We start from the raw sequence: 27,530 nt of genomic DNA on the forward strand, positions 1-27,530 counted from the left end.
CATCCTTCTCATGTAAAATCAATCAAAAAATTATAATGAGAGAGAGCATCTATTTATGTTCAAATATGAGTGTATAGTTAATTATGCCGACAGTGTGAAAATATTTTTAGGGTCCAATTTCATTTTCAGTAACAAGAGTCTTACTTTTTCCTGATTTCAAGCAATGACATATGTAATAGGTGCATTATATATATTGATTTTATAGTGAAATATAGATTTAATGAAATTGGATTTCTACTTACAAGGAAAATCAGAAATTTCTATTGGCGGATGGAAGGAGAATATTAATAGTAAGATTATAGTATGTAATTAAGCTCGATTTTTCAATATATACTCAAGCATCTTATATTGGTAACTTTGATGATGAAAATATAATTATACTATTATTATATTGATTTATGTTATGAACATTCTTGATTGATAAGACTGCAAATTAAGGTCAGTTTTTTATTTTGGGACCATGACATGACATGAGTCACATGACAAACATCAAGTTGATGTACAATGATGTAAGGTTTTAAAGTAGAAATAAAATGTTTCCAATTAGTACATGTTTTGTTTCAACTAAAATATAATTGCATGTGTGCCCTAATCAAGATTGCACTGTCAGGGACAAATTAGGGTTTGTTTTTTAGGAGTAAATTATGGCATTGATAATGGATCAGATTCCTAGGAAATGCTTCAATCAAAAATAGCACAAAAATGTACTAGTAATGATTTTCAGTTAAGTAGATAATGGGCATGTCTCTCTTTATATTACCTAGATTTGATAATGACAATATACTATTTTAGCACTTACTGAAATTTAATTGGAAAACTAGCCGCCCCACTATGGAGTTCCCCATCTAGTGTTATTAATTATATCATGTTATTCACCTATAAACTTTTTATGAGATTTTGAACTAAATTTTTTTATGCAATCATGCCAAAATATTGTCACGAATCATTTATATGGGTTTAAAATAATTGCACCTTTAATTTAAAATTACATCCATGTCTTATATTGTGTGCGAAGAAGTCTTTGTGTGTGTAGTGACCTAGCAGAAATTCAAATCCATCATGTCAAAAAGTAAAAATTATTTCAAATCCATAGTGATAATAAAGTTAAAATTTATTGTTACAACTTACAATCGAACAAAAAAACTCCTAATTTGGTGGGTTGTCGGTAAAACCAAAATAGTGATTGAGAAACCAAAAAAATGAGTAAATTTTGGGTACGAATCAACTTGTTGATTCTTGAATGATATGTGGGGATGATTGTACCTCCATAGTTGTACCTTGTGGGACATTTACTTGTACAAGTACATGATTTTGGCTTACTATGAGGGAACCCTAAGTGAGAGTTGTTACACTTTTATGACATCCTTTGATGTTTCACCAAATTTTTGTCTTGTCAATATCACATCAACAATTTCCTTAATTTTAATTTTCTCCAAACGCAGTCCAATATGGAGTAGCAACATTTTTCATACCGCAACGCAATAGTATTATTTTCTCATTTTTAACTATTCAATAAACTTCTCACTGTTTTTATTTTAAATTTTCTACATGTTCTTATGCATATAGGGGGGCCTTATTCTCCTTTTCCACTTTTACATCCTTTTTCCTTCTTAATAATAACCATTAGATCTAGGGAATCGACGGATTGGATTGTGTGACTAAATTTTCATCCGCGTTGCATTATAGAAGTTGGCGTAATGCAGTACAGGGGTAATTTGGCCATTTGACAGAAGCTGAACCGCCAAATCTTGGAAACTGCTAATTTTACGGGATTTCGAATGCAACAATTCTCCTTCTTCCATCAGTCATTAATCCCACAACCCTTACATCTACTCCCACTCTCTCCACTACGAAAACCCCATATTTCAACATCCCCAGCGCCGCTTTTGGAGATTTTTTATTTTCTCGACCAAATTTTCCGAGGGAATTAGCTTTCAACGCTGAAATCGACTCGGAAACCCCGACTAATTTCCAATAGGTATGTTTCAAGAGTGATTTAGGCATCTTTTTTTTGTGATTTTGCAGACCAAAGCGGTGGTTTCGTGATTTCGCAGACCCGTTTTTGGGTTCGGTTATATAATGATGAATTCCAGTACCATGATACGTATTTGTTGGTTTTGCCAGATCAAAAATGCCGAAGAGGGGTCGTCCGCTATCGCAAGTAACAGAGGCTGCAGGTATAATTTTACATCGTCCTGCTTCAAATCAATATTTTTTTTTTCATATTGTGAGTGATGGTTTTAGCAATTCTGTTAAATCCCCAGTATACATGTTGTGTGGTGTGATGACTAAATACTTCACACGGTTCATAATTTCAGATATATTCAATGATTTATGGAACTATAAGCATGGGTTTTTGGAGTTATTATGTGCATTATTTGTGGTATATTAGTTACAAATTGAAAAATACTTGTTTTATATGGAGTTTAATTCATATGAACTAAGCATTATGTAACATATGTTATGCATTATGTTTATCAAAACGTGCATTACAGATTAATTGTCGAACTGAAATTGTGTGTTTTGTATTACAATTTGTTGGTAACAAAAGTACATTTGCATTTTGGATGAAATGCGTGATAAGGTCATTTGAATTTCCGAACATAATGTATGAATTGTGTTTCATAAAATATGCAGTACAGAGGTTCTGTGAAAAAATGTGTAGTCCGATGAAATAATAACGCATTATCAGGAGTATGTAATGAATTATCAGTAATACTTTGTCAATTATCAGTAGTATTTTATGCATTTTAAGTAATATTTAGTGCATCATCAGTATTATCTAATGCATTATCATTATTATTGATTGCATTGTCAGTGGTATCTACTGGCATTACCAGTAATATTGAGTGCATTATCAGTGATTATTAGTGCATTATCAGGGATGTTTAATGCATTATGCGAATGTGTTACGCAAACTTTCATGTGATCTGATTAAGTACGCCGGTTGCATTAATATGAACCCATTATGACGAACACATCATTACACATATCGTACTCTACTGTATGGAAAAGGTTTGAATTTGATTCTTTGTTTGTGCAATTTCAGAAAAACGAGTAAGATCGGAACTCGATGATGCAGTCGATGATGTACGTAATGCGCCACTTGGAGACGTACTTTGGAGAGAAGGATAAAGATTGGGATTGCGGGCTGACCGCAAAGGGAAGCAAAAGTCTTGAAATGTTTCGAATCAAATTTGCAAGGGTGCTACTGACTTCTCCCTACAATGTCCGCGGTGCCGCAAACCAAAAAAAGGCAACCAAGTTCTGGAGAGATAAACCTAAAAATTTCAATTTCGAAAAGTGGGTAGAAAATTATGGGTTGTAGGGCGTGATTATTTCTAGTATTTGTTGGAAGAATTTGCACTTTATTTCCTTTTTGCAAGCTTGAATACACTGAACAATGTTTTTTAAAATAACATTTTTTGATTTCTATCATGTGAACACTCTGGCGACCATTAATGGATGTATTATGTTATTTGCTTGTTTGTGTTATGTTTTTTTGGTCTGTTTAGGTGGACGATGTACTCTCATAATGACCAACATATACCAAATAATGCACCAAACCTTATGCGTAATGCAAAGGCATAACCAAATAATGCTTGTGTATATTGTACACCTAATATACTGAGCCGTATATAGTACGCCTCAATTTTGTGTGCATCATATCTGCATATAATGTAAGTATTCGTAATACGTAATGCATTATTAAACGTTGTTTGTGAATTTTAACCAAATAATGCACCAATGCGTAGGAATAATGCAATGGCACCTCCACATAATGCATTTGTATATTGTACATTACATTTATTAAGCAACATATAAGGTACGCCTCAGTTTTATGTGCGTCATATCTACATATAATGTAAGTATTCGTACTACGTAATGCATTGTTAAACGTGCGCCACACATCCTGGGTGCTACACCCATACAATCTACAAAATGTCTGAACAGCCAAGCAAAAGCCCCTGTTTTCTCGCTGCAAACCAGCCCCGCTGCAAATGTCACAGGACTACCATGATTATCCTTTCCAGTGAAAGGAGTGAAGATCATACAGTACCTGCATACATGACAATTACCTGCAGTCAGAATCTAAAATATATCATAATGCAACATATTGTAATTCGTAATGCACGTACATCAATTAATAATGCATACTATATATATTGTCTTCAGTAGCGTAAACATATCATAATGCAACTTGCGGCAATGCGTAAAGCAGTAACATCCAGTAATAATGCACATAATATACAATAGATACATATAGTAAACATAAATAACACAGTAGTCAGTTTCAACCGATTTGTGTTGTACGTGGAGTCGAAGGACACAGTATCACCAAACATGTGGTAATTTCTTTTCATTACACCGTCGCACCAAAACAAAGCAACCAACTGGTCAGATTCGTTAACTTCGTACTGATAGGTGTAAGCCTCGGAAATCTCCTTCTTCCTCGCCATGTCATCCAACACCATTTGTACATCATATCCTTGTGCATATTCTTTGATGTCCCGTGAGGCATTCCTGATATCCCCAACCGTGCAACCAGCCAGTTCGAACCCACCAAGAATCTCCTTCAATACCTTAAATGTAAGCGTGGGTCCTATATTCGCCCTTGAACAGTCGAGGATAAATTTATGATGAACATCATCCAACTTGCGATTACTAGACATGAATTGCTGATGTTCCGTCTCAACCATGTGATGGTTATGAATCTCATTGAACTCGTGAATTATGTATCACGACGAGCCATCTTCCGAGAAAAACCTGAAGGATATACTAGCTGTGCAACCACACCGCTTAGATAACTTCCTACGCTTGATAGTGAAACCAGTACGAGCATTCAGCTGGTCATCCTCACCATCCTTTTTCCTTCCTTCCCTGTTGCATACAACTTGATACCAGGTCGTGACATCATCAACCTTCCTCATAGCTTGTTTGCGCGTATCGAAGCCAACTGCACGGGCATATATGTCGTAGAAAGCAAAAGCAAAATCCAATGATTGGAATTTCTGACCTACAACAGGCTTCATCGCGGCGGAACATTCAGGTACAACAACCACTGCACACAATTGGCAACAAAAAGGGGTCAGCAAAAAATAACAACTTTGGAATAAAATAAGCTGCCAAGCAATGCACGATTTGCACACATTCAATCTGTCAAATGTTTCACTTGGACGAACCCTTGATGTATGCATACGTATAACACACACTATTAAAAACGTCGTTTTTTATTTGTACATACTATACCCTACCCCCTTGGCTTATGAAAACCTTCGGGAAAAACAAGAAACGTGTGCCAAAATCCAAAGCTAACAACTGATATTTAAGCCCTAGTAAAATGAGGCATAAAATCATACCTGTTTTAATTCGTACAACATACACATTCCAAATAATATATTATGCATTATACAAACAATATAGTGCATTACGGTTAATCAGTTGATGCATTATTGTTAAAAACTTTATTCATTAAACTATGTACGTTATAGACCTACGTAATTTATTACTGGGTCAGACACAAAGCTTTGTTAAATGTTGTTATTAATGTTTACATACTATACCCTAGCCCCTAGGATTATTAAACCCTTACGGGGAAAAAAGCAACGTGCGCCACACATCGCAAACCAGAAAAAACCGTTTTACCCCGAAAACATAGCAGTTCAAAGAATTATGCATTACATATGATCATAAGTTCATTATGCTTCATCTAGATGTGCATTATATGTCTCGTTTCAACCTAATACCTTCGACATGCCGAGAGCGAATCCATGGAGGAAGGTTTCAGAGCAAGCGCTCATGTTATACCATGGCAACACAATACACTTAATTATTGCTGGTTAAAAATCAGATAATGAAACTGCTACAAATTGAGACAGAAACATCCGCAATAAAAACAGAATCGTGAAGCTTCGAGATTTACCTTCTTCCATTGATTAGAAACGAAAGTTGTAGATCCAACGCCAATTAGACAACCTTACACTCCTGAGGATTAATTGAGCAAAGATTTGAGAATTGTGATAATTGAAACCTTGGAAAAAAATAGAGATTCGAAATCATATACACCGCAGCATTACCTTCCTTCATCGACGTGTTTTTTGGAAAAAAACTGCCGTATATTCCCATGAGAGAATCATGGGATTTCCATAACTATCAAATAATCATGTACCAAATCTACCCTTAATCGTTTATTAAGGTATTATAATTTAATGGAATCAGTGATTAATTTCAGCCATCCGATTTATAAAATTAAAGGTTGAGATTAAGAAAGAAAAAGAAGAATATATGAGAAAAGGAAATGAATACATCCCTATGCATATATATACATATAATTTATTTATCTTAATATTTTGTATTTATTTGATTTTAATAAAACGAAATCAATTTAATAAATAAATAAATTGTTCTTAATAATAACATATAGAATTGAAAATTAATATTATAGTGATAAAAATCAAAATTTGAAGATTGATAAAATAAAATGGAAAAATACTACAACATAATATTTATATTAAATAATACAAATACAATTTAAATACACATAAAACTTAATTTTGAATCCCTAGTCACATTTAAATCATACACACATATACTCAGAACCAAAGTTAGATTGAAGTTGATTATGTGTTTTCTTGTTACATAATCGAACCCCTCTCCGGATATACGCATTGAATTTTACCATCGAACCATGATTCATTTCCCCTTCGTGTATTGCAATATTGCTCGTAGCAAAGGTTGACGGGTGCTGTCGTCCTCCAATTACGGATGCATGAGCTCCTCATTATTCATGCTTCAATTGATGTTTCATCTTCAATTTCTTCACAATTATTATGGGGCGAAAAAATAATTCAAAATTCGTGAATAATGAAAGAAATTAGGTTTGATCGATTTATATGTCAATTCATTAGAAGAAAAAAATACACTCATAATCCAGATTCAGATATAACAAAACTATCAAGAAACGGGAAATTGAGAAGTAATCAAAATTGGTGGTGTTTATCCATCAATGCTTACAAATAAGTTAAGAATTTTCATGGACAAGATCAATAGTCAAAATTCTTGCATTAGAAAGGAAAATACAAATATCACAGATACAGAATAGTATGATTTGTTACTACTGACATAGTTCACAGGTTAAATCTGTTGTTCGCAACTGCTATTTATTGGTTGGTTTAGCCGACTGACCTTTTTCAGCAGGCGGCACATTTTTGGCATCAACCTCTGCGCTCTCTGCTTGAGCTGGCACGCAGGGCCTCCAGACAGTGCCATTCCCGACATCCATCAATGCGATTCCCTTTGCTGCAAGATCGCTCCTGATCTGATCGCTTCTAGAGAACTCTTTGTTTTTCCGGGCTAGTGTTCTTTCCTCAATTGATTGGAGAATATCCTCTTCGGTCAACTCTGCCCTTCTCAGAGCCTTGTCTCTCAGTTGTTCCAATACCTGAGGCACATAAAACAAATAACGGCGTTAGAGCTGCAAAAAATACTGGAGAGAGAAAGGTCGATTATGAGGTACCTCAGCGTAAGTTGAACTGGAAAGTAATCCAAGAGTGCCGAGAACTTGCTTGATCTCTATCTCTAGATCAATAAGCGACTTAACAATTGATAATTGCTGTTGCTTCTGCTGCTTCTTCTGAAGTTACCAGACAAATAAATAGCCAGAATTACATAAGTTGCAAACATGCTGGAGAGAAGAGAGGGGAGATATCTATGAAAATCCTTGCCTTCATTGAGTTTACACTCGTATTGATGTATTTGAATGCTTCTTGCAGGGAAGCATTTAGAATGGTGGGTGTGTGCAGATCATCAGCTAGTTTTGTCTCAAAATCGTTATGCAGCCTACTTATGCATTCTTGGGCAGCAGGACTGATACGAACTTTTGGATTGTTGAGTCCAGCATCTTCTCTAAATGCTGACAATGCATCTTCACAATCTTTAAGTGTCTGTCCATAATGAAAACAACCCATATAATGCTAAGTAACACACTGTGAAACATAAAATCTCTGTTATTGTTGGTTTTAATGTTCATATACAGAGTGCATGATGTGAAATACATCAAACTTACCACAAGTACAAAACCAAAATACGAAATCAAGAATACAAAATACTAAAATAGCCTATACAGAAAACCTTAATACCGGTCCCAGACACCAATGGTTAGTTTCTGCTGCATAAGAATTAAAAAAATAGAACAGCAAAGATGCTAAAGCATCTGAAAATCTAAGTTTAGTTAGAGTTCATATGTTGGAAAGAAAAGCTAATATTTTGCCCAAACAAATCCAGGAATAAACTAAGAAAGCGAGTTGAAAATATAAGCAATAAGTAGCCATCAAAAATATGTGTACATCGCCTGAAAGGTTTTTACCTGATATATGTAGAAAACAGCATCTGAAGCAATTTCTATCTGAGATATGGAATAATTGACTGGAGAACGGTAGTGAGTTCCCAAGAGGAAGTGCCTTAGTGCAAGAGGATGGTACAATTTCGTAACCTGGGAAAGAATAATTGAATAAAGCACCACCGATAATCACAAACATGGTTCAAAAAGTATATAGTAGAAGGAACTAAATACTTGAATATTTACCTCGCGAATGGTGAAAAAGTTTCCAACAGATTTTGACATTTTCTCATCATTTGCTGTAACAAAACCATTATGTATCCAGTAATTAACTTTGCTCTCTGAGCAAGCCGCACAACTCTGAGCAATCTCATTTTCATGATGAGGAAAGATCAAATCCATCCCACCGCCATGAATATCAAATGCGTGTGTCAAGTAATGAGCACTCATGGCACTGCATTCAATGTGCCATCCTGGTCTTCCAGGACCCCAGGGGCTGTCCCATTGTGGCTCCCCAGGCTTTGCAGTCTACAATGAGAATAGAATTAAGAAATTCACGAGGCAAGTAATTCACCAGAAACCATTTTTTGATAAGAATTAAGAAAACAAAATTCTCACCTTCCACAAAGCAAAGTCAGCAGGATTCTTCTTCCTTGTATCTACAGCAACCCGTTCTCCAGCTCTATTATCTTCTAGCTTCCGCCCCGATAAACGACCATAATTTGGGAAACTATCAACAGAGAAGTAAACATCTCCATCAACAGGATAAGCACAGCCATTGCTAATAATCTGCAAAATTGAGAATGTAAATAACAAAAGAAATGTAAATGATGAACTAAAGAAGGATAAAATAGAAAAAGAAGAAGCTCCAGAATAAGACATCAATGCAGCCACATATACATCATACAATTTGCATCAACTTACTAAGACACAGGCATCGCAGACGCAGAGAGAAATATAACATAGTAGTGCATTTAAATTAGAAAATAGAAAGATCATATTGTATATACTATATACTAAAGGGACAGAATTACAAGGAATCCAAAGGACCTTAGCTATCATATCCTTGATTTGCTCCATATGATCAGTAACACGTGGTTGGTTGGTTGGAAGAAGGCACTGGAGATCAGCCATGTCATTAAGAAACTCTTGGCAAAACCGCCCACTCAATGCTACTGGGTCTTCACCAACCTCATTTGCTCGACGAATAATCTGCAAATAAACCCTTAGGAATCACTGCATATATTTAATACAATTAAATTGGACATAGACATACGCAGCCCCTAACCAAAGTGTAATACATATAAATAACATGCCATGTAAATCCATGCAAACTTTATCTCAGGTTTCCGATTTCCAATACGACCGTTTTTTTAAAATTAACATATACATAAATTTGACATGAGGAAAGATATTTAACAAGACGATAACTTGTCCCTTGACAGCATTCAACATTATGAACCTTCATTGCTCCCTATCTTTAATTCTATGTAACCGACTCACTAGATCCAATTCTGACCATAAGATCTCACCTTGTCATCAACATCAGTGAAATTCCGCACGTAAGAAACATCATAGTCCAAATATTTGAGATATCTACAAAAATTCAATTCAAATATTCAATAAATGCAGTTCATATGGTAGAGAATACTAAAGCTGGACTATGCAACAGATATCATAAACTAAAAGCCACAAAAAACATAGAAGAGCCCAGTTTTCCCAATCCCAGAGCCAATTTTTTAGAACTTTAACAAATCCAGAATATAAAATATATTAAACTCCATATCAAAATAATCAGTTCAGACTTAAAACTCATTGTTTAACAAGTAATTATCAGGAGATGTGAAGCAAAAATCATGTTACATATCCAATAAATCAACATTTCATCACCAATTCAACGATTGCGAGTTGCGACAATTAGGCTCAGCTCGTTTAGAGAGATTGAACACATTAATGATCACCAGCTCCTCAAATACTCGATCCTCTCCAAAATTCCTCTACCATTTCCATTCATTCACTCTATCTCTATCCGAATCACTCTCTAACAAGCACAAAACAAACAGAAATGGAAGAATCGCGAACCTGTAGAGAACATCGAACGCAACGTAGGCGCGCGCGTGGCCGATGTGGCTGAGATCGTAGGAAGTGACGCCGCAAATATACATCCCAACTTTGCCCTCAACAATTGGCTTAAATACCTCCTTCTCCTTCGTCATACTGTTATACAATTGCAGCTCCGGCTTCTTCCCCGCCATTTCCACCGCAATTGACACAAAATTCTGCAGCTGTTGAATTTGAGGGCTCTGGAAAAGGAAAACAACAACAAAACCCTACTGCGGTTGAAATTTCTGTTAAATGTATTTGACTAATAAGAATAAGTTAATAACAGAATATATTCTCCTAATTACTAATACTCTCCAGTATTTGTATTTGTATTTGTTTTTGTTTTTGTTTTTGGCATTTAACTTTGATTATAGTCAAAGGTTCTCAATTTACTTTCCACGTGCAGTTAGACCTTAATAATAAAATCCGATTCTCAGTTTGAAAAAGAAAAATTATATAATTCCTTTTTTAGAAATAATTTGATTTTGAAAATGTGAATCAATCTCAAAGGTTGACTAATGACTATATTTTGTGTGTATGAACTTTGAGAGAAATTTAATTAATATCTTAACTTTAGATTTTATATCGTGGAATATTAGTTTTGAGAAATTATTTAATTATAGTCAATAATAATAATAATAAAATTACTAGTATCAGGCTTATGACAAATTTCTAATACTTTTACATCGATGATGTTTGTGCTTTTCTTGAGATAGAGATTTTGACATGTTACTCGACATTTTAATAAAGCAATTAGAACAAATTTTCTTTTTACAAGGAAATTCAATTTCATTACTTAGACAAAATTGTAATAAAAATATCCGTATTCACATAATTGACAAAGATTAGGTATCAATCAAACGAAGATTATTAATAGTCCTACTAAACTGCAAATGGAATATAGTATTCTTCTACTGCTAGATACACGAAAAGTAAATTAGAGTTGGAGGTAAAATAAATTTCACTAGAAGTTTTGCTATAAAATATATGGAGTAATTAAAATTTCTCATGTGGAATTGTGTGTGAGAGCCCAATACATAACTAGTCCATCAAATAAAACCTCAGATAAAAAACAGAGGAACGGTAGAAATCTCAAGCCAAAGAAAAAGGAACATAAAAATATCTCTAAAAGAAAAAAAAATGTATGGCGGTGTTTATGCATCAGAGATTTAGAGCTACAAAGCTTACAAATAAGTTACGAATTTTCTTGGTCAATAGTCAGAATTCTGGGGAGTATAAAGGATAATATCTATCTGTTGTTCGGAACTTCTATTTATCGGTTGGTTAAGCCGGCTGACCTTTTTCAGCAGGCGGCGCATTTTTGGTATCAGCCTGAGTGCTCTCCGGTTGAGCAGGCGGCGCATTTTTGTTATCAGCCTGAGCGCTCTCCGGTTGAGCAGGCGGTGCCTTTTTGGCATCAGCCTGAGCGCTCTCCGGTTGAGCTGGGACGCAGGGCCTCCAGACAGTGCCATTCCCGACATCCATCAATGCGATTCCCTTTGCTGCAAGATCACTCCTGATCTGATCGCTTCTCGAGAACTCTTTGTTCTTTCGGGCTAGTGTTCTTTCCTCGATTGATTGGAGAATATCCTCTTCAGTCAACTCTGCCCTTTTCAGAGCCTTGTCTTTCAGTTGTTCCAAGACCTGATAAAACAAATAAATGCGTTAGAGCTGCCAAAGTTACTGGTGATAGAAAGGTCGTCGATGAGGTACCTCAGTGTAAGTGGAACTGGAAAGTAATCCAAGAGTGCTGAGAACTTGCTTGATCTCTATCTCTAGATCAATAAGCGACTTAACAATGGACAATTGTGGTTGCTTCTGCAGCTTCTTCTGAAGTAATCAGATGAACAAATGGTCAGTATTACGTAAGTTGCTATGCTGAAAAGAAGAGAGGGGAGTGGAGATATCGATGAAAATCCCTGCCTTCAATGAGTTTACACTCGTATTGATGTATTTGAATGCTTCTTGCAGGGAAGAATTTAGGATGGTGGGTGTGTGCAGATCATCAGCTAGTTTTGTCTTGAAATCGTTATGCAGCCTACTTATGCATTCTTGGGCAGCAGGACTGATACGAACTTTTGGATTGTTGAGTCCAGCATCTTCTCTAAATGCGGACAATGCATCTTCACAATCTTTAAGAGTCTGTCGATAACGAAAACAACCCATATAATGCTAAGTAACAACTATGTATGAAATATAAAATCTTTGTTATTGTAGGCTTTAATGTTCATAATATACAGAGTGAGTAAGGTGAAAGAAAGGAACAGCACGAAATCAAGAAGCAAGATAGTAAGATAGCTTATGAAGAAAACCTAGCTTATGAAGAAAACCTTGACACCGATCACAGAAACCAATGGTTAGCTTCTGCTGCCTAAGAATATAGAACAACATAGCTGCTAAAAGTATTTGAAAATCTATGTTTAGCTTGAGTTCATGTTGGAAAGAAAAGTAGATATTATGACCAAACAAAACCAAGAACAAATTAAAGAAGCAAGTTGAAAACAGAAGCAATAATTTGTAGTCCATATATGATATGTGTATGTTGCCTGAAAGTTTCACCTGATATATGTAGAAAACAGCCTCTGAAGCAATTTCTATCTGAGAAATGGAATAATTGACAGGAGAACGGTAGTGAGTTCCCAAGAGGAAGTGCCTTAGTGCAAGAGGATGGTACAATTTCGTAACCTGGGAAAGAATAATTGATTAAAGCACCACCAATCATCACAACATGATTAAAAAAATTATAGAGTAGAAATGTAGAAGGAGCTACTAACTCAAGTATTTACCTCGCGAATGGTGAAAAAGTTTCCAACAGATTTTGACATTTTCTCATCATTTGCTGTAACAAAACCATTATGTATCCAGTAATTAACCTTGCTCCCTGAGCAAGCAGCACAACTCTGAGCAATCTCATTTTCATGATGAGGAAAGATCAAATCCATCCCACCACCATGAATATCAAATGTGTGTGTCAGGTAATGTGCACTCATGGCACTGCATTCAATGTGCCATCCTGGTCTTCCAGGACCCCAGGGGCTGTCCCATTGTGGTTCCCCAGGCTTTGCAGCCTATAATGAGAATACATTGATAGATTCACGAGGTAAGTAATTCACCAGAAACAATTTTTTGAAAAGAAATAAAAGTTCTCACCTTCCACAGAGCAAAGTCAGCAGGATTTTTCTTCCTCGTATCTACAGCAACCCGTTCTCCAGCTCTATTATCTTCTAGCTTCCGCCCCGATAAACGACCATAATTTGGGAAACTATCAACAGAGAAGTAAACATCTCCATCAACAGGATAAGCACAGCCATTGCTAATAATCTGCAAAATAGAGAATTTAAGTAACAAAAGAAATGTTAATGATGAACTAAAGAAGGATAAATATAGAAAAATAAGAAACTCCAAAACAAGACATCAATGCAGAGATGTATACATCATATAGTTTGCATCAATTTATGAAGACACATGCATCCCAGAGAGATATATAAAGTATCATTATAATTAGAAAATAGAAAGACTGTAATTTATACTAAAAGGATAAAAATGTAAGGAATCCAAAGGACCTTAGCTATCATATCCTTGATTTGCTCCATATGATCAGTAACACGTGGTTGGTCGGTAGGAAGAAGGCACTGGAGATCAGCCATGTCATTAAGAAACTCTTGGCAAAACCGCCCACTCAATGCTATTGGGTCTTCACCAACCTCATTTGCTCGACGAATAATCTGCAAATAAATCCTTTAGGAATCACTCCATATATTTAACCCAACTAAACTGGACTTACGACCTGACCTTGTCATCAACATCAGTGAAATTCCGCACATATGTAACATCATAGCCCACATATTTGAGATATCTACAAACATTCAGTTCAAATATTAAGTAAATGCTGTTCATAGGTTAGAGAATACTAAAGCTGGACTATGTAATAATGTAACAGATACCATAAACTAAAAACCGTAAAAAGAAAACATCAGTTTTCCCAATCCCAGAGCCAAATTGTTTTAGCACTTTAACAAATCTAGAATATTCATATCTTAAACTCCATATCAAAATACTCAATTCTGACTAAGCCTAGAAACTCATAGTTTTACAAGTATAATGAATCAAGAGATACCTTCTGCCAGAGCATGAAGCAAAAACTCAAACAATTATAGCCTAAAATCAACATTTCATCACCAATTCCATAAAATGCGACAGCTAAGCAGTCAAATTAGAAAAACCTTAAGTAATTATTGCAACAGCCTAACGATTAAAAAAACGCACAAAAATTACTCGATCCTCTCAGAAGTTCCTCCATTTCCATTCACTCACTCCATAACTATCCCAATCTCTCTCTAAAATGCACAAAACAAGCATGCACGAGGGAATCGCAAACCTGTAGAGAACATCGAAAGCAACGTAGGCGCGCGCGTGGCCGATGTGGCTGAGATCGTAGGAAGTGACCCCGCAAATATACATCCCAACTTTACCATCAACAATCGGCTTAAATACCTCCTTCTCCTTCGTCGTAGTGTTGTACAATTGCAGCTCGGGCTTCTTCGCCGCCATTTTCTCTTCAATTGACAAAAAAATATGCAAATCTGAGGGCTTTGCTTTTGCTCTGCTGCAAATCGGAAACGCCACAAAGCAAACAACAAAACCCTACTGCCGGTTGGAATTTCTGTGTATATCAAATATATTTTCTAAAATGTTTTTGAAGATTACAACCCGTCATTTATTTTGGGTTATTTTATTTTAATTACTTTTGCTTTCCAGGTTTTTATTCCAGCTGAATAATTAATTATAAGTGATATTTATATTAAAACATTATTAACCTTATCATCCTATTGCAAATCTTTTCAAGTGAGTTTTGGTTACTTATCTTAATTTTTATTTGCAGCATTAATTTTGAAGAATTATTTAATGATAGTCAACCAGGAGTAAAAGAAAAATCTCGGTGATGTTATACCAAAGATTTTAATGTATTACTCGATATTTTAGTGGGAATAATTAAGATGATTTATTCAAATTGTCACAATAGTTCTTCTTTGCCCTTTTTTTTTACGAATTGATTCGCATTATTCAATTAAATTTATTGAATAACAAAAAATATAGTCTTAAATGTTGATACTACCACTATTTTTCAAGAATCGAAACATTGAAAAGAGAAATAATGCCAAGATTCGAAATATAGAAAAAGGAAATAGGAATATAATTTCAAGATTCGAAATAGATAAAAAGAAGAGAAAATAGAGTTAAATTTCGAAATAAATTTTACTATGTGTTCTAAATGTAAGAGAAAATTAAAACCTCTGATTTAAAAAAAGGAAACAGTAGAAATCTAACGCCGAAAAAAGAAACGTAAAAAAAAGAATATGAAATAAAATGAATAAAACTTAATAATTAATGGATTTTAGTACTCCATTAATTAGAAATTGAGAGAAATTACAGTTGAGTTTGAGCTGAAGCAATGGTGGGGAAGAGCGCGACTGAAAGCGGCGGCGGCGAGGCTCTGGATTTGTTTCTGAAGATAGGGCTAGATGAACGGACGGCGAAGAACACCGTCGCTAACAATAAGGTCACGGCGAATCTCACCGCCGTCATCCATGAGGTATGCCTGCGTTTGCAGAATTGCAATTTTTGCGATTGCGTTGTCGGAGTGTGATTTCTAGTGTTGTTTTCTGTTTGTGGATGTCGGTTTTGTGATATATAGTTGAAGTATCTGCCTAATGTTTTGCAATTTTGTTGTAATTGCAAGAGAAAGAGAAGTTCGTTGGTTCTCAGATGTGATATGGATTGTGATTGAGAGTTTTATTAATTATCGAATGTGGTTTTATCTTTGCATGTGGTATTCTTCCATTTATTGAAGTTATTTGAGTAAAACATTGGTTAGTTTTGGATTTAGCTATGCATCTTGATTATGTACTTATTTTTTGAGAATGTATGCTGACAACCAATGGTGCAAACTTCATCTGACAAAATCTATACATGCTTTTAGCTTGATAAAGTTGTTGATGTTCATAGATTTTTTTGTTCTATGGTGATTAGGCAATGGAGATAAGGCATAGTCAAGCATTTAAGATCATCTATTGCCAATTTATGCGATATTTTTGTACCATTGTAAGTTATTGTACAAGTTAGCTTGTTTTTAAGTTCAACTCTATGTATGGTGTCGCAGGCGGCTGTGACTGATGGGTGTGATCGAACAGTTGGGAATCTACTTTACACGGTGAGAACATTATTGAGTAGCATGTCTGCATTTCAATTTTCCATATGCTGATTGTGGACTCTATTTCTTAACTGAGATGGATATTAAAAAATGAAAAGATAAAATGATACTACCTTTTCTCGGCAGGTTGCTACGAAGTTCCCTACAAATGCGCTTGTACATCGCAGGACATTGCTTAACTACATTACTTCATTAAAGGTCTGAAGCTCATATATTTATGTATTTTCGTAAGAGGTTAAAGCTTGAATAGTTACTTTTTGAGTATGCCAGTAGTTAATCAGTGTTTCTTATGGCTGCAGATTAAAAGTCCTGCCCAGTTGGAAGCTGCCTTTATATTTCTTACTAATATTGCTTCTGACAACTTGAAGATTGATGAATTTGAAGCTGTGTGTGGTGTAGGTATGATGCAATATTATGATTCATAATTCATTGTAGATATAATAATATGTATATTTTAATTTGAGTTGGATTGCGGGCTCTATGACCTTTCCGGAAGAAGATTATGAACCATCAGATCTTTGCTTCTTTAATTATCTTCAGATCCTAGCTATTATGTTGAAGGTGTAAAACTTTTCTTTATCAATCATCTGAACCGCTATGGTTTTGAGTGTTATTCTTCTATATGCTATTTGATTAATTACTATTCTGTTAATGTCTTATGAGTTATGACTCTTATCCTAAAAATTGAATCTTGTGTTGACTAGGAGTTGAGGTTTCTGAGGAAGATATTGAACATGCTGTAGATGAGATTTTTTATGAGAATAAAGCTGCTATTTTGGAGCAGCGGTATCGAACAAATGGTTGGTAATTCCATATTCCAGAATCCAGAGTTGGCTTAATTTATTTTACATATGCTAATGAAATAATATGGCCTTGTATGAGATGCATATTTGTTGTTTAAGTAGTACTGGAACTTTGTGTTTGAACTGGTTTAGGCGTTGTTAGTCAGGATGATGATTATATTTTATGGAACTTGCTTATATGGGACATTATGGGTTATTGACTTTGTGATTAATAAGGCTTGTAATCGATGTATAGAACAGTTTGCATCCAACTCAACTTGCATGCGAGTAATTCTTATAAGAAATTGTCTATTTTGGCTTGATTTGTTTTCTTATGATGATCTTGTGTACTGATCAACGATATTAATACAGTTGGCGAACTGTTTGCTCATGTGAGAAAGAAACAGCCATGGGCAGATCCAAAGGTTGTCAAGGTAATATTAACACCTGCTAGAAATTGGCAAAACAACATTAAGATATGTATTTATGCATAGTTTTGTTTATTTTTCTGACATGCACAATTGCTGCCACCAGAAAATCATTGATACCAAATTATGTGCTCTGCTTGGCGAGAGAACAGCCTCAGACAATGAGAAGCCCGTAAAAAAGAAAAAAGAGAAGCCTGCAAAAGCAGAGGTGAGGCTTTTCAATGTATGTAGTCTTTCACTATGGAGTGAACTTTTGGTTAATATAAATAACTGTATCTCTTACAATATGTTTTTTTCGTTCTCTTGTCTTATTGCCAGAGAGAATTAATATTAGATAGCATTCAGCTGTGTAAAATTATAATTTGTTTGATATGATAGTAATTGTGCAAATTTTTGTACATGACACTCGGTTTCTTTTTACTGTCTTTGGTGCCACCAGGAAAAATCAGTTGTTGAAGTGACAGCTCCAGAAAAACCAACTGAAGAAGAAATCAATCCTTTTTCAATATTTCCTTCACCTGATGAGAACTTTAAGGTAGTAAAATCTGAACTTTTGATCTTTCGTGTGAGTTACTTGGATCTCTTTTGGTGAGCTTATACTTTTGGATATCTGAAGGGGAAAGTTCAAATTTTGGATGTTTTTAAAAGTTGCACTACTCGCTGTTCCAACTCAGTGATAAATTTGACCTTAAATTACTCCAGTTCATACCTTTCCCCATGCTTTATTATGATGACATCATAATTCATAACCCTAATTTGTTGGTTTGTAGGTACATACTGAAATATATTTCAGTGATCGTCCGGTGCTTAGAGCTTGCAATTCAAAGGAAATACTAGAGAAACATCTGAAGGTCACAGGTGGAAAAGTACATACACGCTTCCCACCTGAGCCAAATGGGTATCTCCATATAGGTCATGCCAAGGTAATAATTTATCTGTCTAGCATCCTCTGGTTATATTTATATTGGAATTTCTCACAATTTCTTATTCCTTAATGAATTGTTTAGGCTATGTTTGTGGACTTTGGCCTGGCAAAGGAGCGAGGCGGAGGCTGCTATCTCAGGTCAGGAGTGCTTCTATACTAATTGTCATAAGAGGCTTCTTTGCTTCGTCTTACATATTTTGATGTCACACTGTAATGTCACAATTGAAATTTTTGGTCTCCTAACCATTATTTTGATACATAGATTTGATGACACCAATCCAGAAGCTGAAAAAAAGGAATATATTGATCATATTGAAGAGATTGTTGGATGGATGGGCTGGGAACCATTTAAGGTATATATCATTACCCAAATGGTGGACGGTCTTGTGGACATCATCTGATGAGTTTGAAAATTTCAGATCACCTACACTAGTGATTATTTCCAAGAGCTCTATGAATTAGCAGTGGAGCTGATACGGCGCGATCATGCTTATGTTGATCATCAGGTGAATTTTTTTGTTTGAGCACTCGTATATTCTTCCTTCTCTATATCCTAATGAATTTTGTGTTCAGTTATCGAATCTTATTTTTATCCTAGTTATTTCTTGGTTTATGTGTGACACCTGGTGAGTGGTGACAACTGACAACAATTCTCTTTATTGTTTGTTGCAGACACCTGATGAGATAAAAGAGTATAGGGAAAAGAAGATGAACAGTCCTTGGAGGGATAGACCAACTGAAGAATCACTCAAGTTGTTTGATGACATGAAGAAGGGGTTGGTTGAGGAAGGAAAAGCAACATTAAGAATGAAGCAGGACATGCAGAGCGATAATTTCAATATGTATGATCTAATTGCTTATCGTATCAAGGTGAGTATCTTGGTATGGATGTTTGACTTTAAGAAACTTGAAAGTGATGCTAAATGTGCTTTCGCTTTCCACTGTTCAGTTCACACCCCATCCCCATGCAGGAGATAAATGGTGCATCTATCCGAGTTATGATTACGCTCATTGTGTTGTTGATTCTCTTGAAAACATAACACATTCGGTAAGTAGCTTTGCTTGTCGAATTATTTTACATATTCACTTTCTTTATAGCATTACTTGATACTCAATGCTTGCACACCAAATACATGGATGCTAACATTTTCTACTTCAACTGGCTTTTCTTGTTGTCTGTCTCTTTAACAAATAAAACAAGAGCTTCATTTTGATTGTTACACCTCATGTTAGACGTGTTTTTTTCCTGAATGATTAAGTCAATCTTTTCATGCAGTTGTGCACGCTTGAGTTTGAGACACGACGAGCCTCATACTACTGGTTATTGGATGCACTGGGTCTCTACCAGCCATATGTATGGGAATATTCTCGATTGAATATTACCAATACAGTGATGTCAAAGCGTAAGGTGTGTAGGGTTGAAGTAAGGAAAGGCTGTGAGTATGTAGTTCAATTTCACAATCGGATCTGATCCTCTCTGGCATGCTCGTGCAGTTAAATCGACTTGTGACAGAAAAGTGGGTCGATGGTTGGGATGATCCTCGTCTTATGACACTGGCTGGATTGAGACGTAGAGGCGTAACTTCTACTTCAATAAATGCTTTTGTTCGAGGAATTGGGATTACTAGAAGGTTAAATATCTGTTGATTGTATCCCACCCTTTGGTTTGTTAATGTGCTTTGATGATTGAAAAAGTAAATTCTGGGTTCTGCAGTGACAATAGTTTGATACGCCTGAACCTCCTAGAGTACCATATAAGGGACGAACTGAACAAAACAGCACCTCGGACCATGGTTGTGCTAAACCCATTGAAGGTGTGTATCTTCCCATTTTTATATGCATTGTGTCCAGAATCACCATCAGTTCTTGTGGGCATGCACATTTGTAAATTTTGAATTTGGGAGCGTGACGCGCCATCTACTATTTTAATGTATTCCAGGTAGTAATTACAAACATGGATGCCGCAGTCATGGATCTTGATGCCAAGAAATGGCCAGATGCTCCTGCAGATGATGCATCATCCTTTTATAAGGTATGGCTTGGTGCTTCGTGTCATGCTTCGGTTGTCCATCCTGCTTCTTTTATTAATTTTAGTATATTTATACATCATACTTGTGTTATTGATATTTGCTGACTGCAGTTTGATGTTTATTCTTTACCTTTTTTTAGGTCCCTTTCTCTAAGATTGTTTACATTGAACAATCTGATTTTCGTTTGAAAGATTCTAAAGATTACTATGGACTTGCTCCGGGGAAATCTGTCCTCCTTAGGTGCCTCTTTTTGCAGTCACTCTTAAAGTCACTTTTCAGATGGCACTGAAATATTCTTCTCCATAATGTAGGTATGCATTTCCTATCAAGTGCACAGACGTGGTTTTAGGGGATGACAATGAGACTGTGCATGAGATTCGTGCTGAGTACGATCCGTCTAAGAAAAGCAAACCAAAGGTAAGCCTTTATATAACCGTACGAGCATGAACGAATATTTAGATTTTCGAATAATATTAAATTACTGACTTTGTTCTACAGGGCGTTCTGCACTGGGTGTCAGAATCATCACCAGGGGTTAAGCCTCTTAAGGTGGAAGTTAGATTATTCGACAAACTATTCAATTCTGAGGTTGGGACTTCTTCGTTTATCTTTGAGTCATCTTTTCACTCTGTTTTAACTTTCATGGCAGCATTATATATACAAACCCTTTAATTGCTTGGTGTTGTGACCAGAATCCTGCGGAACTTGATGACTGGCTCAGCGATCTGAATCCACACTCGAAAGTTGTTATAAAGGATGCATACGCAGTGCCTTCTGTCAAAGATGCTGCCGTTGGAGACAGTTTTCAGTTTGAAAGACTAGGTATGCGCATCAATCCCGCAACTTCTCATTCTTGATGTGAAACTTTATAGACTCTTGATTAATGGTAGATTCCTACCTCCCGGATTGAATGTCGTACATATTTACCTGAAAGTTGGGACTTACAACGATGATTTCATGAATATATGAGCCAAACTGCTAGTAACTATCCAACCCGAATTTTTGTATGATACAGTTGAGTCATTTTCGTTTCAGGCTACTTTGTTGTTGACCCGGACTCTTCGCCTGGGAAGCTCGTGTTTAACCGGACTGTAACATTGCGCGACAATTATGGTAAGCAAGGGAAGTAAATTTGGAAGGCCTAGCAACACGGCATACAATTACAATTACAATACATCATCCAATTCAGTAAAACTCAATGTTTTTTTTGTAAGTTCAGTAATCTCATCGTCTACTTGTGACATATTTTACTTTTTTGGATGCTCTATTCTAATTGACACATTTTGTAAAATGGAAATATCATTATTTATATTTTATTCTGTCCACTCAACTTACAAAACAAAATTGCTTAAAATCATATGCCGAATAAGAAATGCTAAACTTAGAGTAAGACGGAGGAGTATGACTTTAACACTAACCGGATAGATATTGTTTGAATAAGAATTCCGCATCAAAATCCCTTATTTTCGGATATTAGAATTAAATGGCACGCCGGTGGCTGGAATCCATGAATCTCCGGCCAAAAAGTGCCCCACCGAGAACTCCGCGGCTTCATCTTCACTATCAATGACGTGGAATCCCGGCCAATTCACCCTCCCACTAGTGTCTGCGCCTTTGCCGGAGTTCATGTACTCACCGTAATACAAAGTCCTCAAAGCGTAATTCCCTTTCCACGGCAGCCACCCCGCCGGCGCAATCAAATCATCGATTTCACACTTTATGAACACCGTCCTTGAATACTTTTTCCACGGCCTCCCTAGATAATTCTCCGCCGGAGCTTCACCTGGCGCCGCCGTGATCCGTGAGTTGTGGATCACAATGCCGGAGTTGGCGGAGGCACTTTTCCGGCCTTGTGCGGTGATGGTGTTTTTCTGCTTGGGCAAAGCCTGCCTCAAGTAGATATTGCAATTTTGGATGACGGTGACAGCGTGGCCGAAGATGAAGTCGACGGTGCCATAGATGTCGCAGTCGCGATAGAACTGGCGGTTGGAGTGGACATAGAGGGTGTCTTGGTAGCCCCGGAAGCTGCAATTGTAGAAAACTGAGTTGTCCGCGGTGGAAAGGAGAGCCACTGCTTGGCCATTCGCGGGCCCGGCCGTGTTCTCGAATGTTATGCCCTGGGCGATGAAGCCGTCGCCACGAACACCTACGTTGTAGATTTACTGTTTAGCTTATCGAAAATTACTCTCATAGTGATAGTGTAAATATAACCGGGATGAAATGCAAATAAGACTATCAACTTGTATCAATAAGTTAGGGATTCAAATCATCACAACCATAAAAGTAACATTGGTAGATTTTTTCCCATCTTTTCCTATCGCAGTAGTATAATTACAACTGACTGCAATAATTTCAATTCAAGCCAACCCATTTCGATGAAAAACAAACATATTTGAAATTTGTATCGATCAAGTTATGGCATGACCAATCTAGCATTGTTAGAAACATTGGACATTATTATTTTATAGAAGTCAAGTTGAAGTTAATTTGACCCCAATAAAAGTACCTCGTTTCTTAAGTAATTACTACTCCGTTTTGAAGCATTAATTGAGTTATTTTATTTTCTTTGACAAAAAAAACAATATTTTTATTTTATTTTATTTATTCTCTCTGCTACTTTATTTCCTTTTTGCACTTAGCAAGGGACGAATGTAGTAGTAATTTAAAGTAATAACGTTTCGCTTTAAGTGGGACGGAGGGAGTAATTAACTTACTAACAGTTGCGGATCGGAACGTTGAGGAGCCGTTTCGGACACTGTTGCTCCCGGTAATAATAGTTTCATCGATTCCATCTCCAATCATCCTTAAATTCTTCAAATGTTTGTCAACCACCACAGTTTCATGGTAAATCCCCTTCTTGACATGCACAATAACTCCCTTGGTTCCGGCGGCGCGCGCCGCAGCTAAGCCTTCTTTGATAGTTTCATAGCTGCCGGAGCCATCTTGCGCCACCACTATATCCACGGCTCTTTCTAGCTCACCGGAAAGTTGGAGTAATTTCCGGTCGCTTATCTTGCCGTGCTTAGCTAAGGGACTTGGTGAGGAAATGGCCTTACTAATGACTAGTGCATTGCAAATCGACTTGGTGAAGTTAGCATTAGCTAGGTTGAAAGAGGGGGATAGTGAGGAGAGAGAAGGCAAGCCTAAATCAAGAAATCCATCTTGGCATGTTTGTTCATTGGCTAGTGAGGCACTCAACCATGTTTGCACATCGTTTCGGTTGTTTTTAGAGGCGATGGATCGATTGAGCCAATCTATCGAGTCTTGGTAAAGATCTATGCAGTCATCCCAGGCCGTTCTGGCTTGACCGTGGAACGAACTTGGGTCCATGGTGGAAATGAGTTCGTGAGCGATTTGAGCCTGGGCTAGGGTTTCCCTGAGGCTCGAATTGAATAGTTCCTGTGTTGTAGTACCGATTGGAGCGCTAGTTGATGCTTCAGCACTGATTGGAGCACTAGCTGGAGCGTAAAATGCGGAAACCGTGGTCTCGAAATATGTTGAGATTAATAAAAGAGGCAAAAGAAAAATATGATTGGTCATTTTGTGCATGGCAAAGGGTTAATCAGTAGGATGTTTTTTTCTTGGAAGAGGTTTAGAAGGCAAAATTGAGTTACAATGGTTTTATAAGGGTATATTATATTAGTTAATTAAAGAGTAAAGGCCAAAACTGATCGTGAACATATGTCAATTTTATGATTTTGGTCATATACTTTATCTTTTGAATTTTTGCATCCTGAACATTTCAACTCGGATCACAATTGGTCCTACACTAACAATTCCATCAATTTTAAACGGTTTTAACCCGATTTTGAGCGATTTTTAAACGGTTTTAACCCGAATAGGACTGTTAAAACCATCAAAATCGGTCAAAATCGGGTTAAAACCGTTTAAAAATTGACGAAATTGTTAGTGTAGGATCAATTGTGAACATATGTCAATTTTATGATTTTGGTCATATACTTTATCTTTTGAATTTTTGCATCCTGAACATTTCAACTCGGATCACAATTGGTCCTACACTAACAATTCCGTCAATTTTAAACGGTTTTAACCCGATTTTGAGCGATTTTTAAACGGTTTTAACCCGAATAGGACTGTTAAAACCATCAAAATCGGTCAAAATCGGGTTAAAACCGTTTAAAAATTGACGGAATTGTTAGTGTAGGATCAATTGTGATCCGAGTTGAAATGTTCATGATGCCAAAATTCAAAAGATAAAGTATAAGACCAAAATCATAAAATGAGCATATGTTCACGACTAGTTTTGACATTTTCTCTTAATTAAATAGAGATTAAGTAGAGACTTAGTGCACATTTATTCATATGTGCATCGATTTCTTCTTTATGATCTCTAATGAATTGTTCATAACTACGTTATATAGATATTAAATAGTTGACTCAAAAATACGAAGTAGTTACATCTTTGGTCATTTTCACACCTTGGTTTTAATGCAAACCTTTGAATGTATATTTAATGGATATGTAACATCTCAAACTAAATGATGTTATCAAATTCAATTAAAAGCAACTTTTTTTAGAGTTATAAGTTAATGTATTATATTCACGTCCGGCAGAGAGTGACCCTTTTTCCATTTCGACTTGTAGAAGCCTCATTTCAATATTTATGCAAATATTTAAATATGTCTTATGTTCCTCTAGCTTATTAATTTAGCCTATTTAATTTATCTAACTGTTATTGAGAGTGTATTACGAGTTTTTATTGGTCATTATGAAAATGATCTTTTAATTTCATTTTTGCCAATCATAAATGAAGACTTCTCAAATTAATAGAATAAATTATTTATTTCACTGTATGTATATGAAAATAAGTGAAAATTTTAAAATGTGAATATTGGAGCAATCACAATATAAGTAAATGTAATACTGTTAATTCTAGATAATTGAAAAGTGCGTAGCAATGTTTATACGATCAATAAAAAATTAAATAGATTTAACATATAAGTACTTACTACTATAGACTATAGAGTCAATCATGTCAGAATCAATGATAACCAAAAATTTAAATTTTGGAACTCTGAAATGCCTTCATATCCATTTCTCATATGTTTTTGAGTTTCTCCATTGCTTCTCCATAAGTGCTTCCCTATAATAAAAAAAATTAGTATATTCATTCATTTCACTTTTTTTAGCAAAGATTTTTTAGTCAGCTTTTCAATGTATGAAATAAATAAGGAAACTTATGACTTCTATGCATTTAATCAATAATTCAGAATGGATAAAAGCCTATTTAGAGATTGTGTGTGTGTGTATGACAGTGTGTGTATGACAGTGTGTGTGTGTGTGTGTGTGTGTGAGAGAGAGAGAGAGAGAGAGAGAGAGAGAGAGAGTTCACTTGTTGTGCTTGAGATGATTAGTTGAAGTCATACAATAAACTTGCTTCAGAAAGCTTCATGGAGAGAAACTAAATACACACAAAAAAATCCACATTAATTGCGTAATAGAATAATTAATTAATTTATATACACACTCTATGTATCTTACATCAATCTGATTGTGCAACGAATTTATATAGTTAATTATTTCATCCAACATCACAGCCATTCCCATCATCTGCAGACAATTTTAATTCTTTCATTATTTTAACATAAACTAGAAGAATAAATATAATCATAAATGGAATTAAATATTCTAATGGAAAAAATAAAATTTTAAAATTAATTACCTTGTAGCACCCTGGGACCAGATCTTGCAAGCATCTGAATTTCTCATTTATTTTCTCTCTTCTTGACTAGTTCAAACCAACAAAAAAAGTGATAGTAAAATATTCTCTACGCCAAACAAAATGTGAAAAATAATAAATACAATAAAAAATAGTACAAATATGAAAAATACCCTTTCAGCCAAACTATGGCTGTCAGTTGCTTGACCTCTCTTTGCTCTAACATGAACAACTTCTTTACACTTCTCATCCACTCTCTTTCTCTTCTTCCCACCATTATTCTATCATAAAATCAAGAAAAATATAGTACTAATTCAATGTAACAAAACACAAAGGTCGAACAAATGAAAATTAAAAATATTTAATTGTGCTACCTGAGCAAGAAAACCGGCATTGGAAGAGGAAGGAGTGTTGTGGTTGCATTCGAGGCCCGGTGCAAAGAAATAGGGAACCATGGGGTCGAACACCGGCTTGTTAGGCCCGATTGATCTTAAGATTAGATCGTCGTAGGAGATTGGAGCTTCTTGATTGGAAAAAGACATGATTGGAACACCATTTGTGTTAAAATGGGAGCCTTCTTGGTTTGAATTCATTTAATATTTTGGATGAATAGATGTTGAAATAATCGTTTGATTTGAACATGTATACATATATATATATATATATATATATATGTAGGGATGTATTCATTTCCTTTTCCTATATTTCCTCCTTTTTCCTTCTTAATATCAGCCATTAGATTAGAGAAATGTACGGTCAAGATCAACATTGGGTAATTAATCCCGTGTTGCATTATTTGTCATATTTTGTGCATTATGAGGGTACAATAGTAATCTAATAATGGCTGTAAACCGCTACGAATAATGCATCACATGGTCACGAGTAATGCATATAATTGACTATATAATGCACAATATGTGAACTGCAATGCATACGAATAAGATGTACCATGTTATGATGTTTGGACACACGTTTCTTGTTTCCCCTAAGGGTTTAATAAGCTTAGGGGCTAGGGTATAGTACTTAGACACAT

The 27,530-nt window shown here is 35.7% G+C and overlaps 6 protein-coding genes and 1 long non-coding RNA gene across 13 annotated transcripts; 2 read left to right on the forward strand and 5 right to left on the reverse strand.

The window, feature by feature from the left end:
- Positions 1 to 1,622: 1,622 nt before the first annotated feature.
- LOC121779341 lies at positions 1,623 to 3,489 on the forward strand. Its single transcript, XR_006045786.1, has 3 exons — positions 1,623 to 1,978; positions 2,125 to 2,177; positions 3,050 to 3,489. It is a non-coding gene; the product is annotated as an uncharacterized LOC121779341 (long non-coding RNA).
- A 989-nt stretch (positions 3,490 to 4,478) lies between these two features.
- On the reverse strand, positions 4,479 to 5,782 carry LOC121779612 (protein FAR1-RELATED SEQUENCE 5-like). The gene is made up of 2 exons (XM_042176958.1): positions 5,748 to 5,782; positions 4,479 to 5,062 (listed from the first exon to the last, which is right to left on the reverse strand). Exon 2 carries the CDS (start codon positions 5,031 to 5,033, stop codon positions 4,740 to 4,742), a length of 294 nt encoding a protein of 97 aa, XP_042032892.1. The 5' UTR covers positions 5,034 to 5,062; positions 5,748 to 5,782; the 3' UTR covers positions 4,479 to 4,739.
- A 765-nt stretch (positions 5,783 to 6,547) lies between these two features.
- On the reverse strand, positions 6,548 to 10,692 carry LOC121779885 (cysteine--tRNA ligase 2, cytoplasmic-like). Of its 2 annotated transcripts, XM_042177337.1 has the most exons (10): positions 10,421 to 10,692; positions 9,871 to 9,934; positions 9,389 to 9,550; positions 8,957 to 9,127; positions 8,585 to 8,866; positions 8,366 to 8,491; positions 7,725 to 7,943; positions 7,517 to 7,633; positions 7,186 to 7,441; positions 6,548 to 6,817 (listed from the first exon to the last, which is right to left on the reverse strand). In XM_042177337.1, exons 1-10 carry the CDS (start codon positions 10,591 to 10,593, stop codon positions 6,786 to 6,788), a joined length of 1,602 nt encoding a protein of 533 aa, XP_042033271.1. In that variant the 5' UTR covers positions 10,594 to 10,692; the 3' UTR covers positions 6,548 to 6,785. The 2 variants fall into 2 exon arrangements, with proteins under 2 accessions (XP_042033271.1, XP_042033272.1); XM_042177338.1 differs by lacking the exon at positions 6,548 to 6,817 and having other exon boundaries at positions 6,978 to 7,441.
- Positions 10,693 to 11,400: 708 nt separating this feature from the next.
- Positions 11,401 to 15,148, reverse strand: LOC121779833 (cysteine--tRNA ligase 2, cytoplasmic-like). Of its 2 annotated transcripts, XM_042177277.1 has the most exons (9): positions 14,820 to 15,148; positions 14,234 to 14,297; positions 14,005 to 14,166; positions 13,592 to 13,762; positions 13,228 to 13,509; positions 13,001 to 13,126; positions 12,365 to 12,583; positions 12,155 to 12,271; positions 11,401 to 12,085 (listed from the first exon to the last, which is right to left on the reverse strand). In XM_042177277.1, exons 1-9 carry the CDS (start codon positions 14,990 to 14,992, stop codon positions 11,726 to 11,728), a joined length of 1,674 nt encoding a protein of 557 aa, XP_042033211.1. In that variant the 5' UTR covers positions 14,993 to 15,148; the 3' UTR covers positions 11,401 to 11,725. The 2 variants fall into 2 exon arrangements, with proteins under 2 accessions (XP_042033211.1, XP_042033212.1); XM_042177278.1 differs by lacking the exon at positions 14,234 to 14,297 and having other exon boundaries at positions 14,820 to 14,951.
- Positions 15,149 to 15,842: 694 nt separating this feature from the next.
- On the forward strand, positions 15,843 to 22,133 carry LOC121779814 (glutamine--tRNA ligase, cytoplasmic-like). Of its 3 annotated transcripts, none has more exons than XM_042177254.1 (23): positions 15,843 to 16,034; positions 16,602 to 16,652; positions 16,779 to 16,850; positions 16,952 to 17,051; positions 17,357 to 17,452; positions 17,807 to 17,868; positions 17,969 to 18,085; positions 18,302 to 18,397; positions 18,633 to 18,785; positions 18,870 to 18,925; positions 19,050 to 19,140; positions 19,207 to 19,293; positions 19,460 to 19,657; positions 19,737 to 19,835; positions 20,064 to 20,195; positions 20,282 to 20,418; positions 20,502 to 20,601; positions 20,727 to 20,819; positions 20,957 to 21,057; positions 21,129 to 21,234; positions 21,316 to 21,405; positions 21,510 to 21,639; positions 21,853 to 22,133. In XM_042177254.1, exons 1-23 carry the CDS (start codon positions 15,894 to 15,896, stop codon positions 21,945 to 21,947), a joined length of 2,403 nt encoding a protein of 800 aa, XP_042033188.1. In that variant the 5' UTR covers positions 15,843 to 15,893; the 3' UTR covers positions 21,948 to 22,133. The 3 variants fall into 3 exon arrangements, with proteins under 3 accessions (XP_042033188.1, XP_042033190.1, XP_042033189.1); XM_042177255.1 differs by having other exon boundaries at positions 15,844 to 16,034; positions 17,969 to 18,070; XM_042177256.1 differs by lacking the exon at positions 17,357 to 17,452.
- A 144-nt stretch (positions 22,134 to 22,277) lies between these two features.
- On the reverse strand, positions 22,278 to 24,357 carry LOC121779237 (pectinesterase-like). Its single transcript, XM_042176555.1, has 2 exons — positions 23,532 to 24,357; positions 22,278 to 22,963 (listed from the first exon to the last, which is right to left on the reverse strand). The coding sequence occupies exons 1-2, from the start codon at positions 24,355 to 24,357 to the stop codon at positions 22,278 to 22,280; spliced, it is 1,512 nt and encodes a 503-aa protein (XP_042032489.1).
- A 1,376-nt stretch (positions 24,358 to 25,733) lies between these two features.
- Positions 25,734 to 27,110, reverse strand: LOC121779364 (transcription factor BEE 1-like). 3 transcript variants are annotated; one of them, XM_042176694.1, is made up of 6 exons: positions 26,872 to 27,110; positions 26,671 to 26,778; positions 26,501 to 26,566; positions 26,320 to 26,388; positions 26,171 to 26,239; positions 25,734 to 25,921 (listed from the first exon to the last, which is right to left on the reverse strand). In XM_042176694.1, exons 1-5 carry the CDS (start codon positions 27,088 to 27,090, stop codon positions 26,189 to 26,191), a joined length of 513 nt encoding a protein of 170 aa, XP_042032628.1. In that variant the 5' UTR covers positions 27,091 to 27,110; the 3' UTR covers positions 25,734 to 25,921; positions 26,171 to 26,188. The 3 variants fall into 3 exon arrangements, 2 of the variants coding, with proteins under 2 accessions (XP_042032628.1, XP_042032627.1); XR_006045796.1 differs by having other exon boundaries at positions 26,171 to 26,388; XM_042176693.1 differs by lacking the exon at positions 25,734 to 25,921 and having other exon boundaries at positions 25,936 to 26,388.
- Between the last annotated feature and the right edge of the window lie 420 nt (positions 27,111 to 27,530).

Source organism: Salvia splendens, chromosome 19 (assembly GCF_004379255.2).
Source record: "Salvia splendens isolate huo1 chromosome 19, SspV2, whole genome shotgun sequence".
Classification (NCBI taxonomy): domain Eukaryota; kingdom Viridiplantae; phylum Streptophyta; class Magnoliopsida; order Lamiales; family Lamiaceae; genus Salvia; species Salvia splendens.

Coding starts and splice junctions, on each gene's coding strand:
- LOC121779612 (XM_042176958.1), bottom strand. CDS start 5,033: ATGAAGCCTGTTGTAGGTCAGAAATTCCAATCATTGGATTTTGCTTTT.
- LOC121779885 (XM_042177337.1), bottom strand. CDS start 10,593: ATGGCGGGGAAGAAGCCGGAGCTGCAATTGTATAACAGTATGACGAAG. Junction 7,944..8,365: donor CTGTTTTCTACATATATCAG/GTAAAAACCTTT, acceptor CATTATGGACAG/ACACTTAAAGATTGTGAAGA. Junction 7,634..7,724: donor CGAGTGTAAACTCAATGAAG/GCAAGGATTTTC, acceptor TGGTAACTTCAG/AAGAAGCAGCAGAAGCAACA.
- LOC121779833 (XM_042177277.1), bottom strand. CDS start 14,992: ATGGCGGCGAAGAAGCCCGAGCTGCAATTGTACAACACTACGACGAAG. Junction 13,127..13,227: donor ACTTTTTCACCATTCGCGAG/GTAAATACTTGA, acceptor ATTCTTTCCCAG/GTTACGAAATTGTACCATCC. Junction 12,272..12,364: donor CGAGTGTAAACTCATTGAAG/GCAGGGATTTTC, acceptor TGATTACTTCAG/AAGAAGCTGCAGAAGCAACC.
- LOC121779814 (XM_042177254.1), top strand. CDS start 15,894: ATGGTGGGGAAGAGCGCGACTGAAAGCGGCGGCGGCGAGGCTCTGGAT. Junction 16,653..16,778: donor TTGGGAATCTACTTTACACG/GTGAGAACATTA, acceptor TTTTCTCGGCAG/GTTGCTACGAAGTTCCCTAC. Junction 17,869..17,968: donor CAGATCCAAAGGTTGTCAAG/GTAATATTAACA, acceptor TGCTGCCACCAG/AAAATCATTGATACCAAATT.
- LOC121779237 (XM_042176555.1), bottom strand. CDS start 24,357: ATGACCAATCATATTTTTCTTTTGCCTCTTTTATTAATCTCAACATAT. Junction 22,964..23,531: donor GTTCCGATCCGCAACTGTTA/GTAAGTTAATTA, acceptor TCTACAACGTAG/GTGTTCGTGGCGACGGCTTC.
- LOC121779364 (XM_042176693.1), bottom strand. CDS start 27,090: ATGAATTCAAACCAAGAAGGCTCCCATTTTAACACAAATGGTGTTCCA. Junction 26,567..26,670: donor GCCATAGTTTGGCTGAAAGG/GTATTTTTCATA, acceptor GGTTTGAACTAG/TCAAGAAGAGAGAAAATAAA. Junction 26,389..26,500: donor TGGTCCCAGGGTGCTACAAG/GTAATTAATTTT, acceptor AATTGTCTGCAG/ATGATGGGAATGGCTGTGAT.